Here is a 15,413-nt window from a genome sequence, read left to right on the forward strand (position 1 = left end):
GCAAGCATAAAAACATATTACTTCTTCTAATACTTCATCTTCCTTTAGTTATACCCATAGTCCGTGTGAAAACAATCGCAGCATGTCCCATTTTCATCTGTATCACAGACGAGAATCAGACATACAATGTCGACTGCCCTGGACAGCACATGGACAGCACCCAAGAATCTCGGGAGAAACTAGCATACGTCCGTGTGAATCCGGCCTAAACCTATAGCTTTTAAGCCATGTTCCAGGGGGTTGCATGAGTTAAATTGCCTTTTTTAGGACCAAATTCAACAATTCTGGCTGGACATATCATTTAGAGATAGATTCTAGGCAGCTGGATGTTTACACAGTTCTGTTAGGGCACAGAAAAATTATTGTTCAGTTTATCACTGGATCGTGAAAAACTGGGCGCTAATCTTCAGTGTAAACACTGCCATCGACTGAACAAGAATTAACAATTTGTTCACTTATCGTTTGTCATTCATACAGGCTGAAAAATCAAATGACGATCAACCTGCGCGAACAGCTGCCGATTTACTGTGAATGGAGGTGGACGGCCGGAAGCGATCAGTCGTCCGGTGTAAAAAGACTTACTTTTATAGTGTCTTTAAATTTAGCTTAAATGATGAAATCTTATAGTAATATTTGCACTTCTGTTTGGCTCATTGTTAGGTCAGCATGAAAAGCAAACAGATGACTTAGGACACTGGTGGCAGGCGTACGGAGAAGAAAAGGACGCGGCATAAAACTAAGTAAGATAAAATCTGTGGTTACAGCCATGAGACGAATCCTACAGTCATTTAGAAGTCTGGATAACAAGTAGTAAAGCCCATTACATACATATATGTAAAGCCCATTACTAAGTTCTAATCGCAGAGGATAGTAGTCAATGATATGACTTGCTACGTGGGACTTCACAGGGGGTTTCCACATTCAAGTGAATTAAACTGGAGTGTGATTCCAAACATTCCCCATGGACAGATGTGGTGCTGTTTTTGGCCAAAAAGCAGATTCTTTCTTCTAATTCGGGACAACTCCTTTGACCGGTAGCTGGGGCATTCATTCAGTAAACCTAAAGGTGCTTTTACACGGAACGATTATCGCTCGGACTCCCGCGATCCCACGAGAATCTGAACGATTATTGTTCATGTGAGTGCATGTACCGACTGAACAATGGGCGAGAAGTCTTTCACCTCTCGTTCATCGTTTAGTTTCTGCATGCAGAAATCTGGACGACGTATCGTTCCATGTAAACTTATGAACGACTGCCTGCTTACTGTGAATGGAGGCGGGTGGGCTGGAACGACTGCCCGCCCATTCTGCCAAGATTCTTTAGCAATGCTCACTCCTCTGTAAAAGCACAAGAACGATTGCTGCAACGACCTGTTGGGCATCTGTTGCCCGACAGATCATCCCACGTAAAAGCACCCTTTCTTTTATGTGAGTAACGGCCCATTTAGACGGGACGAATGTTGGGCAAATGATGCCTGACACTCGTCCCCGCATACACTCGCTCCCGTGCTGTTGCACTGGAGCTAGTACCGCTGGCTTGCTCACAGTATTGCTGGCTCGCTCTCCCCCACCCCTCTCCATTGACTTAACATAGCGTCCGTTCAATACTGAACGGCTGCTATTTACACTGAACTGAGCTCATCATCCATTGGTTATGTAGCATCCACACTGTTTATTTTGTTCATGACTATTGGCCCATTGAGACGGGATGTCGGGTAAACGATGCCCAACACTCGTCCCTGCACATACTTGTTCTCGTGCTGAGGCACAATGATCGTTCAGTGTAAATAGCAGTCGTTCAGTATTGAATGGCTGCTATATTAAGTGAATGGTGAGGAGTGGGGGGAGAGTGAGGAGAGAAATTTCCTGCAGCCGCCCCACTGTGAGACAGTGATACAAGCAGCAGCACCAGAGCGAGTATGTGCGGGGACGAGTGTCGGGCATCGTTTACCCGACATCCCGTCTCAATGGGCCTATAGTCGCAAACAAAATCAAACAGTGTGGATTGAGTGATAAGATAAAATATTTGGAAGTTATGAAAATAATATAGTACTCAGTTGGTGGCTTATAGTAACCCTTGCTCTGTACTAAAGAATTGTGGGTGAGGGAGTAAATCTCAACAAAGCATGAAAATATTAAGATTTTTTATAAAATTCACATTGGCCCATAAACATTAACGTGTACATTAGCAATATTTGTCAACAGCACCAACTTCTAAAGGCAGATAGAATTCAATCCAATGTTCAATCTTTTCCTACAGAACACTAGAAAGCAGTGGCGGTGGCTGGGACTCTGTGCTCTTCTATGGTGACTACTTCTGGAGAGGCATCCCCCCGGCATTCATATTCCTGCCTCCTATCTTCTGTCTCTGGAGTCACTTTATCAAGGCCTTCATCTTCTTTTTCTGCAGCGACTTTCTCAAGACATTCATCAGTCTGCCTACTATCTTCGATTTCTGGAGTAACTTTCTCAGGACATTCATCTGCTCGTCTACTTTCTTCTTCAGGCATTGCCTTTTGTAGAGTTCCATATGCCTGCCTTCCATCTTCCCCTTGAAATAAGAATATATATTCAGTCAACTAACTCTCATTTTATAAAAACTATACTGCATATAAAGCTTGGATTTATTTACATCTACAGGGTTAATACAAATGATCTTCCTGATGTGAACCCCTCATAACTCACATTTAATGACACTCGGATACAGAAACTCAAACATTTTCATTTAGCAAAACTGTCCAATACTAAGACGGTCCTTGGTGCCCATAACAACCAATCACAGCTGATGAAGTAAAATGAAAGCTGCGCTGTGATTGGCTGCTACGGTCAATCTACTGTTTGGCAGAATAAAACGTTTTGGGCCTGTCTATGTCATCGGTATGGAAATATGAGACAAAATGACTGGAAGGTAGTAGCGCATTTTGTGTCCTTTGACTTTAGGCTTTGTTCACATTTGCGTATGAGGCTTTTTCACCAATTCAGTCAGATTTGATGAGAAGAATAGCACTACATGCAATGCCACTGTTCTTGTCAAAGAGACAGAAATCCTGAGATAACTTGATGGACAAGAGAATAGTAAGACAACTTGTCCTCCTTGATGATCTCTAGTGTATGAGTAGTGATCACCATTCATCATATGAGAAGGATCAATATAAACTCTTGATTTTTTGATATATTTGATAGGTATACCCAAGAAAATAACTGATATTTTGGTGTTGTAGTCGTGACATGTTCTTCACAGTCTTGTAGATGAATTACGATACAAGTATATTCACCAATAAAGAGTCACTGTAGTCAATTTCGGAGTCGACACGAAAACATCCATCAGTTTAGAGTGTACGTACGATTGACTTACCTAGAGACTGCAATGTTTCAGATGCAACTTTACTAAGCTCTTCATTATCTGACTGACAGACGGTGACGAGAATTTGAATGCTTTCTGTAGCCTAAAATACACAAAATGCACAAGGTTACATGGCTGACTTATGTTGGCTCAGTGCAACACTATAATCCACAAAGCTTCCCTGAGATCCACAGGAAGGTGACAAACAGCCATAATGTAAGGTATTACTTGTCTTAAGAAAACTACTTTATTGTTTGCCATTCCTTTATACGTATACAATTAGAGAAATCCCTGGATTAAAATGCTATATCATATACACTACAAAGGGTTGAATGAAATAAAGTGATCTCCACCATTGACCCAAACGAATTTCTGAAGTGCGCACATTTTACGGACTTGTTCTTCCTTCAGCTGTGTAGTTTTTAAACTTTTTGAACATTATAAAGTTGTAAGCTCAGAAATACCACATTTTCGGCACGGGTTATTCATACATTATGCAGCAGTGTATAATAAAGCTGGTTAGGTAGTCAGCAATCCAAGCCAATATCCTGTCAAAAACGGACAACCAGGTTATGGCTAAAGATTAAACCTTCCAAACAAATCAGCTAAATATCCAGCTTACCTTATTGCTACCCCGTGTGCTCCAGTCCCATCCAGCCTTCGTCTGCTTCTGGGTAGAGGCTAGTGATTGGCCACGGCGGTCACAAGCTAGGACAACATATGATCATGCTACGCAGAAGCAAACAGAGACTGGAGGGAACCAGTGCACTCAGGGCATCAATACAGGGAGTAGAAGTTACTTTGTGATTTTAACACAGCCCACTCTTTTAGGCAGTTTTTTCCACTCTACTTTAATAGGAGGGTGCCCCATTCCGCAAGTGGAGCAACAAAGTGTCTATGTGCAACCTCTGCCTAAATTGTACTAGTCTGTTCTTGTGTAAAAGAACAAAATGCAGAAGTGCAAAACCAGTAAGGGTGTGTTTATGTACATAGATTTTCCAGCCAAAACAGCTGAGAATTATGGTTCTGACCAATCATGTGTATGAGAGGAAACCATTCTTAAACAATGTTCTACTGTTTGGTAGAAAATTTATCAGACCCAACTTTTTTTTCGCAGCTGGAATACAAACCTTGTGATGTGGACAAAACGTCTTCGGTGGCCGCCAGTTAGAGTTTTTATGGAGTGAGATGTAAACATGACTGCACTGGGACTAGGGGCAGATCATGGGCTTTATTTTAATGGGGGTTAGGGTTAAAAATGTAAGGCCCTTCACATGGGCCGTTAATCGGAATGTTCCACCATGATTGCTCCGTGTGAAAGTGTTGGCAGTTAACCGACAAACAAGCAAACACTCATTTGTTGGGTGCTTGCAGCTCATCTTTTAGGCGACACGAAAAATCATTGATTGTTAGCAAGATATCACTTAGTGTAAATAATGGAACTGTAAGTGCTTGATCAATTCTACTAATGCTGACCATACTGTAGTGCTGAGTGTTCCAAGTAAATGGAGCTAATGAACATTGATCAACTTGTACAAAAGGCAATTAGTGCTCATTGCTGGCAGAAAATCTGAGAGTGTAAAAGGGCCCTTAGCTACGTCCAGGTCTTCTAGATAATGTCACTTCTGCGCATATAAGCCACCCTCCCTGAATGTTAGGCATAAAGAAACGTTAAAGGGTCTTAAAGGGGAGAGATTTGTAGGGATCTCTATGGGGGTGACGTGGACCATGTATGGGAAAGCTGGACTATAGTTTGCTTGGTGATGATGCGTTTAGCCCTCTCAGGTGCTTCTGCGTCGAGAGGACCCGGAATGGACGAATGCATCCTCACTGAACTATAACCCAACTTTTCCACAGTGCATTGAGATTGCACTGACCTGAGCAGTAGAAAAGCTGTGTTATAGCACAGTAAGTCCCCCACCAAACATGTACTACTTGTGTTTATATTTTAAGTCACGGCCACTCAGTCACTGATGAAGAGCAGTGGGACCCTGAGAAAGACGGGTAGCAGCAATGCACTCCGTTATAACTAGAGTTGAGCGAACGTACTCTGCCGAGCTTGTTGCTCGTTACTCGAACGAGCATCACGCCGTGTTCGACCCCGCTCCAGTTTTTGGCTCCTCCCTGCTGTAGTCAATGGGGTTCGTTACTCCAGTAGAGCTCTCGAATTTTACGAAAAGCTCAACTCGAATAACGAGCACCCGAGCATTTGGGTGCTCGCTCATCTCTAGTTACAAGCCAACTTTCACACTGCTCTGCAGCAGAGATTGAGCGTGGCAGTGATTTACATCATAAGCATACACTCTCCCTCACAATATCACCCCCCAATAGCTCTATCCCCGAGTGCCTCCTCTTCTCTCCTACCTCTTTCTTCTCTCACAGCATTGCACTGTAAGTTTCCGTTTACACAAAACAATATATCTTTTGAATGAGCGAACGATGTCAGAGTTCGCTCATTCGCTCGGGCATCCTGTTCATACCAGCAGATACATCGTTGGCTCGTTCAAACGAGAAATCGCTCAGTCGTTCACATTCGCTGTACGAGAAGATATGAGAACGACTGAGCGATTTCTATATAACCGAGCGATTAGTGAACGAGCCAACCATGGTTTTTATGCTGCATAAAATGAATGATGAACGGCAAGTGAGCAATTATCGTTCGTCGTTCAATTGTTGGCCGCGTTTACACTGAACGATTAGCGTTCACTTCCGCTCGTTTCAACAATTTTTTCAATTATAATCGTTCCGTCTAAAAGGGCCTTAATCTTTGTCAGTCATCCGCTCTTCAGCACGGCTCAGCGCCTGGCAGCTCCAGAGAGATGCTCCTCCTACTTGTTACAAAGGAGCTGTCGGCGGGAAGAGCAGGTGACTGACAAGGATTACAGCGCTACACTATGAGAGAGAGATATGCAGGGGGCTGTCACACAGATGTCTTCTATGGTAGGGGGCGGCTGTCCCCATCGCCACCCTCACAATCCACTAGTGACTGGAGCTCTGCACAAGAGTTCCCTAAAAACTTTCATAATGAATATAAATACCTGACTAATTAGAAAGAACCGATCATTTTACAATGTTCACTTCTGGCAGAAATAAGACTGGAAGGGTTCTTCTTGAATTGAGTTCTTTACTAGATCTTATATACTGTTACGAGAGCGTTTGAGAATTAACATTTGGCTTGGATCTGTGCCACTTTCATCCCGCCAAGATCAGCATGTAAAAGGATGGGGCTTACAAATTAAAGAACACGGCGCTAGGAGATAACTGGCACAGACTTCAGGAAGACTTGTAGGCACTTGCCCATGCCACCTGGTGAGTGGCACACAAAAGACAGATTGGTGCAGCTAATGAATATCTATAATAGACTCTGGCAGAAGGATGGAGCTATTTTTGTGGGGGGTTTAAAACTCATTGCACAATGGGATGTTTTAATACGTTTTTAGGTAGCGCCAGCAACAAACTAACAAATTACAGCCAAGAAACTAATTTCACAATATCCTGGTGAGAATGAATGTAAATAGGAGGCTGTCAGACTGCTGATAATGGATGAGACAAGTAATGGCCTGAAGACCTTCTGTATAGGGATTATTTGGTGAATCTAGAGAACTTTACTGTTGGGTATTTTATTTTTCAAGACTCGTGTTTTCAGACAGTTGTATTTGTAGCTGCCAACGTTTTCATGCTCGGCAGTTTCTATGGCTCACTGCGCCCAGATCTCACTCAGCAGATTACTCTGGATCCACACAAGGATTTTAACCCATTTAATGGGGCAAATCAATATGCGGCCATTCCCCGTGATTTCCACGGCAAGAATTGGTCTGTCAATTCTTATTTTTCCGCAACACGGGTTTCAAATCTGTACACTGAAAAATGTGCGCAGTAGTTCACACTCTAAGGCCTCTTTCACACGAGCGTATGTGTTTATATGTTCGTCCGTATGTGCTGCAAAATCACATGAATAAAGAATAGCCGCCATCAAGTCTTTAGCCGCATATTTTATGCCGTTCACATGGGCGGTTGCGGAGTATCGGCAAAAAAATACGCTGCAGCACGTAAATCCTTCGACCAGCAGAAATTCTCGGAATGACTGCTAATGCTTAAATATAACCAGCTGTCCTCTTTTCCCAGCGATGGATGCAGCTTAAGTCCCTCCCCCTCTCTTTTTTTTTTCCCCCAGCTCCCATAGGAGTCTATCGGAGATTCCAGTGTATCTCATCCAAAGATAGGGCAAGACCCATCTTTGAACACGACGTATAAAATCGCGAACCGAAAAAGGCCGCTGATGTTCTATTTTTGCTGGTGTGTCATCTGAATTAATACATTGGAATCCAACGCTTCAGATAGTCGTGGTTTTTGGGCGCAGCTAAATAGTTGCATATATACTGTGACTAAAGCCTAAATGTTTTCACATGGAAAATAACAGGGCGTGGATAGTAGGAGACCTTCAACACTAATGGCGGCTTCAAACAGACGTATTTGCATACGCAAAATTTGTGTGTGTAATATGCAGAGTATAGAACCCATTGACTTCAGTAGGTTTGTTCTTATTAACTTTTTTTGCATGCGCATTTCTTGTGCATACAAAATAAAATTGGACCTGCTCTATTTTTGCGCGCAATTGTGCACCAAAGGTCCCATAGGAGTCTATTAAAGATGCGCAAATGTGCGCCTAATGCTCGTGCAAATACTCAATACGCTGCACAATTCCATTAAAAAAAAAAGAACACATCTAGACTTTATTGGGCTAAATGGCCATTTAAATCAGGGAGTGGGTGCCTAGGAGAACATTTCAGTCCCGATTTGACCAGTTATACACCCAGAAGTTTACAAGCCATGCAAAGAATTCATATCCAACCCATACAGATATCCCAGAGGCTTAAAGATTTCACTTTCCCACGGCCATTAGGTCACCTTTCTGCAGAAAATGAGTTCAGCGGTGGTATTACCAGCAAACCAGGTTTTTCCCTCTGTATCGGTGTCAATACGAGGTTTAACAGCACACGTGGGAACTGCCTGAGGCGAAACAAATTACCTGAGCAATGGCCAAACATAGAACAAAAGAAACAAAGCCGTGCGCATACAAGTGACAGGGACATAATACTCCGGGTTCACAAACAAGCACATCTATTACATGTCAACTGTTCAGCATTCACAACTGGCGTTAAAAGATTATTATATACAGTTGTTGGTGATCTGCTGGCGATCTATTTAACCGGACGCTGAATGAGAGCAAATGTTTGGAATCACTTGGGTTTATGAGTTCGTGTGTGTTTTATCTAGACGGGTGGCAACGGCTGGCACTGCATGAAATCTAATGTGCGAATATAAACTGGGATCAGAAATCTATACTCAATCCTCTTGGTCTGAAATAGCGGTCACATCATGGCAGGTTGGGGCAATATTTCTATATGGAAAGCTACCTGTGTTGTCGTCTCAGCTGCCAGAACACAAGTGTTGTCTCTGAAAATTGAGCTGTTCAAGTGGTCGGCGACGGCCTTATCCACCGTTAATATAATTATCATCTCCACTTTTAATTTTTGGAATTCTGCAGTTTTTCTTCTTTCTGTCACTAATATACTCGAAATAGGTTTTATCCCCCTCCTTAATCGCTTAGTGACGGCCAATATGCCTTTTTTATTGTCCTCACTAATGGGCTTTAAACCTGCACATGGATCTTGTTAAGACGGTGGCTTGGTGGACCACTGACAGCCAGGCTTCTGCTCTAACTGCCAGGAATGGAGAAACCTCAGATCCTGGCCCCTTACATGCCACAATAGCAACTGTAGCATGTAAGCAGATGACAGGACTGTGGGCTCTGTCACCCATCGGTAGCCCTCAATGCGATCACAGGGTACCAATGGGCGTGAATGGCAGCCGGAGGACCACATCTAGGATACTGTGTTCAGTTCTGGAGATCTCACCTACAGAAAGACATTGATGAAATAGAAGGAGTCCAAAGACGGGCTACAAAAATGGTGGAAGGTCTCAAGAACAAAACCTATCAAGAACTTAATTTGTATAACGTGGAGGAGAGAAGGCCAAGGAGGGACGTGATCAAAAGCTTTGAATGTGGTAAAGGTATAAATAAGGTTCAGGAGGGAAGTGTTTTTTATTAGGAAGATGAAAACTAGAACAAGGGGGCACAAGCTGAGATTAGTCGGGGGAAGAGGAGGAGCAATGTCAGAAAATATTACACTTACTGAAAGAGTAGTAAATGCTTGGAACAAACTTCCAGCAGACAGGGCTGAAAAATCAAATGAATTCACAGATGCCAGGGATCTAAAATATATAGATCTTACCCTGATGTGGTGCAGTTTGTTATCAAAACAACTCCTTCCTCATGCGTATGCATTCGGTAACTACACACTGTGCCTCAGACTCACTCATCACCACCGTAGCATCTACAGAGTGGGCCACGGAAAAGTAGCCCAGCACCACACTCTTCTGATAGTTGTCTGAAAGGAAATACAACTTTGCTCTTCATAGCAACCAATCACAGTGCAGCTTTAATTCCTTATTTTGCTGAGGTAAATTGAAAGCAGTGCTGTGATTGGTTGCTGTGGGCACAGCTTTCATAACAGACAAGTCGTGGTGACCAGAAAGCAAACTGAGTCAATGTTGTTATATCTTTCCTACATGTATACATAGTGTACTGGTATGGGGACTGGAATAATTACATAAACTTGCAGGACACTCTTCATTGGATTGTTCCTGCAGTATATTGTGGCCACGCTTATGGCGCTTTTAGATGGAAAGATTACCATTAAAAAAAAAAAGTTCAAACGAGCTAAAGTGAACGGTAATAGTTCGGCCTAAACGCGAGCCAATCGGCTACCTGAAAAAAGCGTGGATTCAACCCACAAGCTTAGGACTGCATTTCTGCTGCCTTAACACTCTCCACCACACGAGGCTCAACTATGGAGTACTCATTAGTTAAATGTCCCAACGGTCAACGCAGCTGGTTAGTTTCTCTCAGCTCTATTCCCAGAAGTTAGCGAGCACGTGCCATTCATTATTCATGTGAGTGCTGCAGCCAATCACTGGCCTCAAAGGATATGCGCCATTTATACACATGGCTGCCACAGTGGTCAAGTGAACGTTAAATGGCATGCAAGATGCGACAGGCATCTATCTAACTGGTGATTACTCTATAGTTTGTTATTTTATGCCATTCTCTGCCACTAGCCACTTTTTGGCAAGTCTCAAAAAACACCATTAACAGTATACAGGATTATATGCAAAACCGGTCAGCCTGTCTTGCTGCTCTGGGGGGTGGGGGGTGGGGGGGGAGTAAAACATTTGGCAGAACTAGTCAGAAGATGCTATTATCATTACAAACACTGACCCAAAGGCATCTAAGGGCCAAGCATGCAGCTTTCTGCAGGTGAACTTTCGGCTGAGTCAGTGCCTCACAGTAGTACGTCAGGGCCTGAAATACAGTAGTACACATACACAACCAGTCACTACTGTTCATTGGAGAATTGAAAATGCTGTCACATTATTCAAGATTTATTCCTCAAGCCTATTTAATGACTTCCATCCTCTATTATTATTTATTATGGTCCAAAGGTTCTGGTTGTGGAAGAGAGGAGGTGCTGGTGAAGAATAAATCCATACAATGAATACGTCTGTTTAGATCAGTCCCTACTTGTAGAAGGACAATAAATAAACGCTTATTGTCGCCCTCATCCACTCCCAGCTCGATTACTGCAACTCGTTGCTGATCGGCCTCCCCTGCACCAGACTTTACCCTCTCCAGTCCATCCTGAATGCGGCAGCCAGGCTCATCTTCCTGTCCAGCCGCTACTCTGACGCCTCTGCCCTGTGCCGGTCATTGCACTGGCTGCCCGTTAAATACAGAATTCAATTCAAACTCGCTACCTTCATCCACAAAGCCCTCCACAGTGCAGCGCCACCCTATATCGCCTCCCTCATCTCAATCCATCAACCAGCCCGGGCTCTCCGCTCTGCTAATGAAACCAGATTGAGCGCCCCTTTCATTCAAACTTCTCATTCCCGCCTCCAAGACTTCTCCAGAGCAGCACCTGTCCTCTGGAACACACTACCAAAGGCTACCCGAGCAATCCAGGACTCGCAGAACTTCAGGCGTGCTCTAAAAACGCACCTCTTCAGGGAGGCATACCGCATTCCCTAAACAAACCCCTCTGTACTCCGCCTGATAACATGCTCCCTGACCTACTGACTGCAATCCCTGCTAGCCATCATAAACCGCTCCTGCAGTCATACTGTTTCTGCCGTCACACGGCTAAATGTCTGACCATTGTCTATGTGTATATCACCCCTCACTCTCCACCTCGCCATACCGTGCACATCTCCAGCCCCTTTACCCTCTGTATCACCCCATTACTTGTAGTATGTAAGCTCGTTGGAGCAGGACCCGCACCCCTATTGTTTCCATCAACTGATTAATATATGTAACCGTGGTTCTGTAATGTTTGTATTTTGTCCTTCTGTATTCCCCCTGTCTATGTAAGCGCTGCGGAATATGTTGGCGCTATACAAATAAAGATTATTATTATTATTATTATTATTATTAATGTCTTCCTGCTGTAACCCCCAGTAATTAGCTAAGGGTCGGTTTACATAGGACACCTACGGTTTGAAATAGTCACTACAGCAAGCTGTTAGCGTACGAGTGACTTTTGTGCGCATGTTTTTATAGAGAGAGCAATTATTGTTCATTTTCATGGCCATTGAAATGCACACCTCCCTGCAAAGTATATTGGCTAGTCTTTGAAAGACAAACAATTGCCTTGTTACACCAGGCGATAATAAAGCAACCAGTGACTACTTTTAGGTGAACTGAAAAGAAACAACTAGTAATAAATAATTGCTCAGCACCTTGCTAGTGGCCGCGTTTACATGGACCTAGTATCGCTTACATTTGCTCTAATGAGCGACTATTCAGACGATGGTTGTTCCGTGCAAACTCACGCTTAGGCCGGGCTCACACGGCCGTAAGCATAAACAGCTGCATGGGTAACGCGTACTGCCGGGTATGGCAGTGATGTTTTAAAGCGCATTATAGCATATCTCACCCCCTGGCCCCTGCTTCTCTATACTCACTGAACAGGAAATGTATTCTATTAACTCAGAATTCCCTAATAGGCTATACGAAAAAGGGTTTTTTAAACTGGACGAACCCCTTAAAAATTATAGAAAAAACTTCTGTCATATGTCCATAGTCAAACCCAATTCTAGACAGCTAAGCATGGGTAGAAGTATATAGTATCCCCCACTACACTGAAAACTGGTTGCAGGACTAGGCACCCTGGGCAAGTATACACTAGACTAAGTGGATAAAGATCTTTGGGTCCCTGCATTGGTCTCCAAATATCAGTGGCAGATATAAGAAACGTGTAAAAGGGATTTGAAAAAAATTTAATTCACATTTTGACGTTTTAGCATGTATTTTTTTGTGCTTTTTGTACTTCTATAGGCAAATAAAAAACATGTTAAAACGTCTGTAGAAGCAGTTCTAGAATTTCTATTGCCACAAAAACAACTACCAATCCCGAAAAAAACATACCCACATGCAAAAAAATCTGCATTTTGTGAAGAAGACATAAATGGAAGTGAAGAAAAGTGCAAAAATGTTAAAAGTTATAGTACAAAACACTGAGTGCTTTTGGAACTAAATTGCCTAATTTGGTTGTTGCGATAGAATGATAGAAGCGATTTCCACCAATACTTTTCGTCAGTTGGCGACACTTTTCAGAGCCCACCTTTTCTCTGAACTCCTTTGATTTGGACGCAGTAGAGGAGAGCAGGTCCAAGGCTTGACTGACATCATAAGCATTTTCAGACAGCAATAGACTTGATGAAGTAAGGATTTCTTGGGAAGGGGATAGATTGCATGCTTCCAGGTCTGTCATTTTACCGCTACTCACTGAGGTTTGCAGCACTGGCTCAGCTGAAGCTAGCAGGAAAAAGACAAAAGGAGACAGTAGTTACTAATGATATCAGAGCAGAAACATTTATAGGTCGTTCTGGAACAGTATACCTGCTAGTGTTGCACTTGATCTCTCTTCTTGTGTAACTATATGGTTTAGAACTTTCATTTAAACATGCAGAACATTAGAAATGGCAAGAAACAGGCAAAAAAACTATTGCTTAAAAGGGTTGTCCATGATTTAAAAAAAAAACAAAAAACATTGCTGCTCTCTTCTCAAAACAGTCACACCTGTCCACATGTTGTAGATGAGCCCCATATACTTCAATAGAGCAGAACTACAATACCAGCCACAACTCATGGACAGATGTACTGTTGTTTTTAGAAAAAGTAGCCACGTTTTTCTAATCCTGTCCAACCCATTTAAAACTTCTCCTTTACGGCAGTTATACTCGTACTGATGGAAGCTTTGCCTCTCAGTGCACTGTATATACTAGGCATCCACTTAACTGCTTTGTTCTGAAAAGAACTTTTGACAATTTAGGACTAAAAATCTGTATACAGTAATGCTGGCAAGACGAAATAAAGGTTCATTACAGAACTAATGAAGTTCAAAACTAAATGTATAAAAATGTGAGACTTTTTGCTACTTTATGCCATTCACGAAACTTTTTAAGAAGTGAGTGGGGTTTGGCAATAAGGGGCATGGCCCATCAGATTTACTATAATTCAGACCAGAGACATTGGGACATGGATGGCTGAAAAAAATGTGCCAAATGCATTAAGAATAGCGATGAGCGAGTATACTCGCTAAAGGCAATTGCTCGAGCGAGCATTGCCTTTAGCGAGTACCTGCCCACTCGAGGCACAAGGTTCGGGTGCCGGCGGCGGGCAGGGAGCTGCGGGGGAGAGTGGGGCGGAACGGAGGGGAGATCTCTCTCTCTCTCCCCCCCCCACTCCCTCCTGCTGACTGCCGCTACTCACCGCTCCCCTGCGCCGGCACCCGAACCTTTGGTCTCGAGCGGGCAGGTACTCGCTAAGGGCAATGCTTGGTCAAGCAATTGCCTGTAGCGAGTATACTCGCTCATCTCTAATTAAGAAGCTTGTGGCTCTTAATACATTTGCTACGCTTCACGCCAGTCTAAGCAAATCTGCCTTACAGATCGAAGTGTCTAACAGCTTATAAACTTTGCCCATACATAATTACTCCATTCATAAAGGGGTTGTCTAATTTTGAAAACTAATTTCCAAATACCCTATTAAAGTATTCTGAATTCTCAGGTGCCCCCTGAGAATCCCAGTAACAGGCAACCCTTCTAGTAAAAAGGGATTGAAGAAAGCAGGCCACCCTTTTAATACATAAAAGTTAGTTATGGGAAATAAAAACAGATACCTTACCTTCTTTTGCAAGATGCGTCAAATAGCTTTTAAGGTCAGTAATATTATGGCTTGTGAAAAAATCATAATACTGAAAAACTGTGATTGTTTCTGCAGACAAGTTAGATGACAACAAGTTTTCTGTTTTGTCCAGAATGTGAGCGACCAGTGTTCTGTAAACTAAAAGAGAAATAAATACGACCATTAGCGATACATATAAAAGAACACATATCTAATATAAAGAAGCCTGCAGGCTTTTTCTTGCACCACACTTGGACCCTTTTGTGTGACCTTTGGTAGATGATTTTGGTTTCATTAGATTTATTACATCCTCACCACCGCCACAATATCAGAAAATTTTAGTTTGATACATTGATTGACTGCCAGGCCAGGTCAAAGCTACTATGTTAATTCTAGCGGCGCTGTTCTGCTTCGGCCAACAGCGCCGCTAGGAAGAGTCAAGCATTGCTGAATGACGTTCATATCAAGTGCCTACCAGTTTGACTGCTGTCATGTCCCCAAAACGTGGAAGACCAAGCTGTGGACGGTGAACGGTTCAAGCCAAATCCTCGGCTCGACGGTTCTTAAAACATTTAAAACATTTTATGTTCGCGTAGTGAACATTGGGTCAATCTAGCTAAAATAACACGGATACATAACTATGAAGAGCACAGCAATATCAATAAAAACCTGAACAAAAATCCCAATGGAAGCATCAAATTAATTATGGGTAATGGAGCACCCTGATTCATTAAAGGAACGTTTGTTTTGCAAGTTGCAACA

The 15,413-nt window shown here is 42.8% G+C and overlaps 1 protein-coding gene across 1 annotated transcript in view; it reads right to left on the minus strand.

The window, feature by feature from the left end:
* Positions 1–1,984: 1,984 nt before the first annotated feature.
* Positions 1,985–15,413, minus strand: part of RIPOR2 (RHO family interacting cell polarization regulator 2) — a 124,688-nt gene continuing 111,259 nt past the window's right edge. Inside the window, exons 19-23 of the mRNA XM_066579440.1 lie at positions 14,652–14,810; positions 13,087–13,280; positions 10,686–10,769; positions 3,356–3,446; positions 1,985–2,551 (exon numbers count right to left, since the gene is read on the minus strand). Coding sequence (XP_066435537.1) covers positions 2,265–2,551; positions 3,356–3,446; positions 10,686–10,769; positions 13,087–13,280; positions 14,652–14,810 — 815 coding nt within the window. The 3' untranslated portion in view covers positions 1,985–2,264. The remainder of the gene's footprint in view (positions 2,552–3,355; positions 3,447–10,685; positions 10,770–13,086; positions 13,281–14,651; positions 14,811–15,413) is intronic.

Source organism: Eleutherodactylus coqui, chromosome 9, assembly GCF_035609145.1.
Source record: "Eleutherodactylus coqui strain aEleCoq1 chromosome 9, aEleCoq1.hap1, whole genome shotgun sequence".
NCBI lineage: Eukaryota > Metazoa > Chordata > Amphibia > Anura > Eleutherodactylidae > Eleutherodactylus > Eleutherodactylus coqui.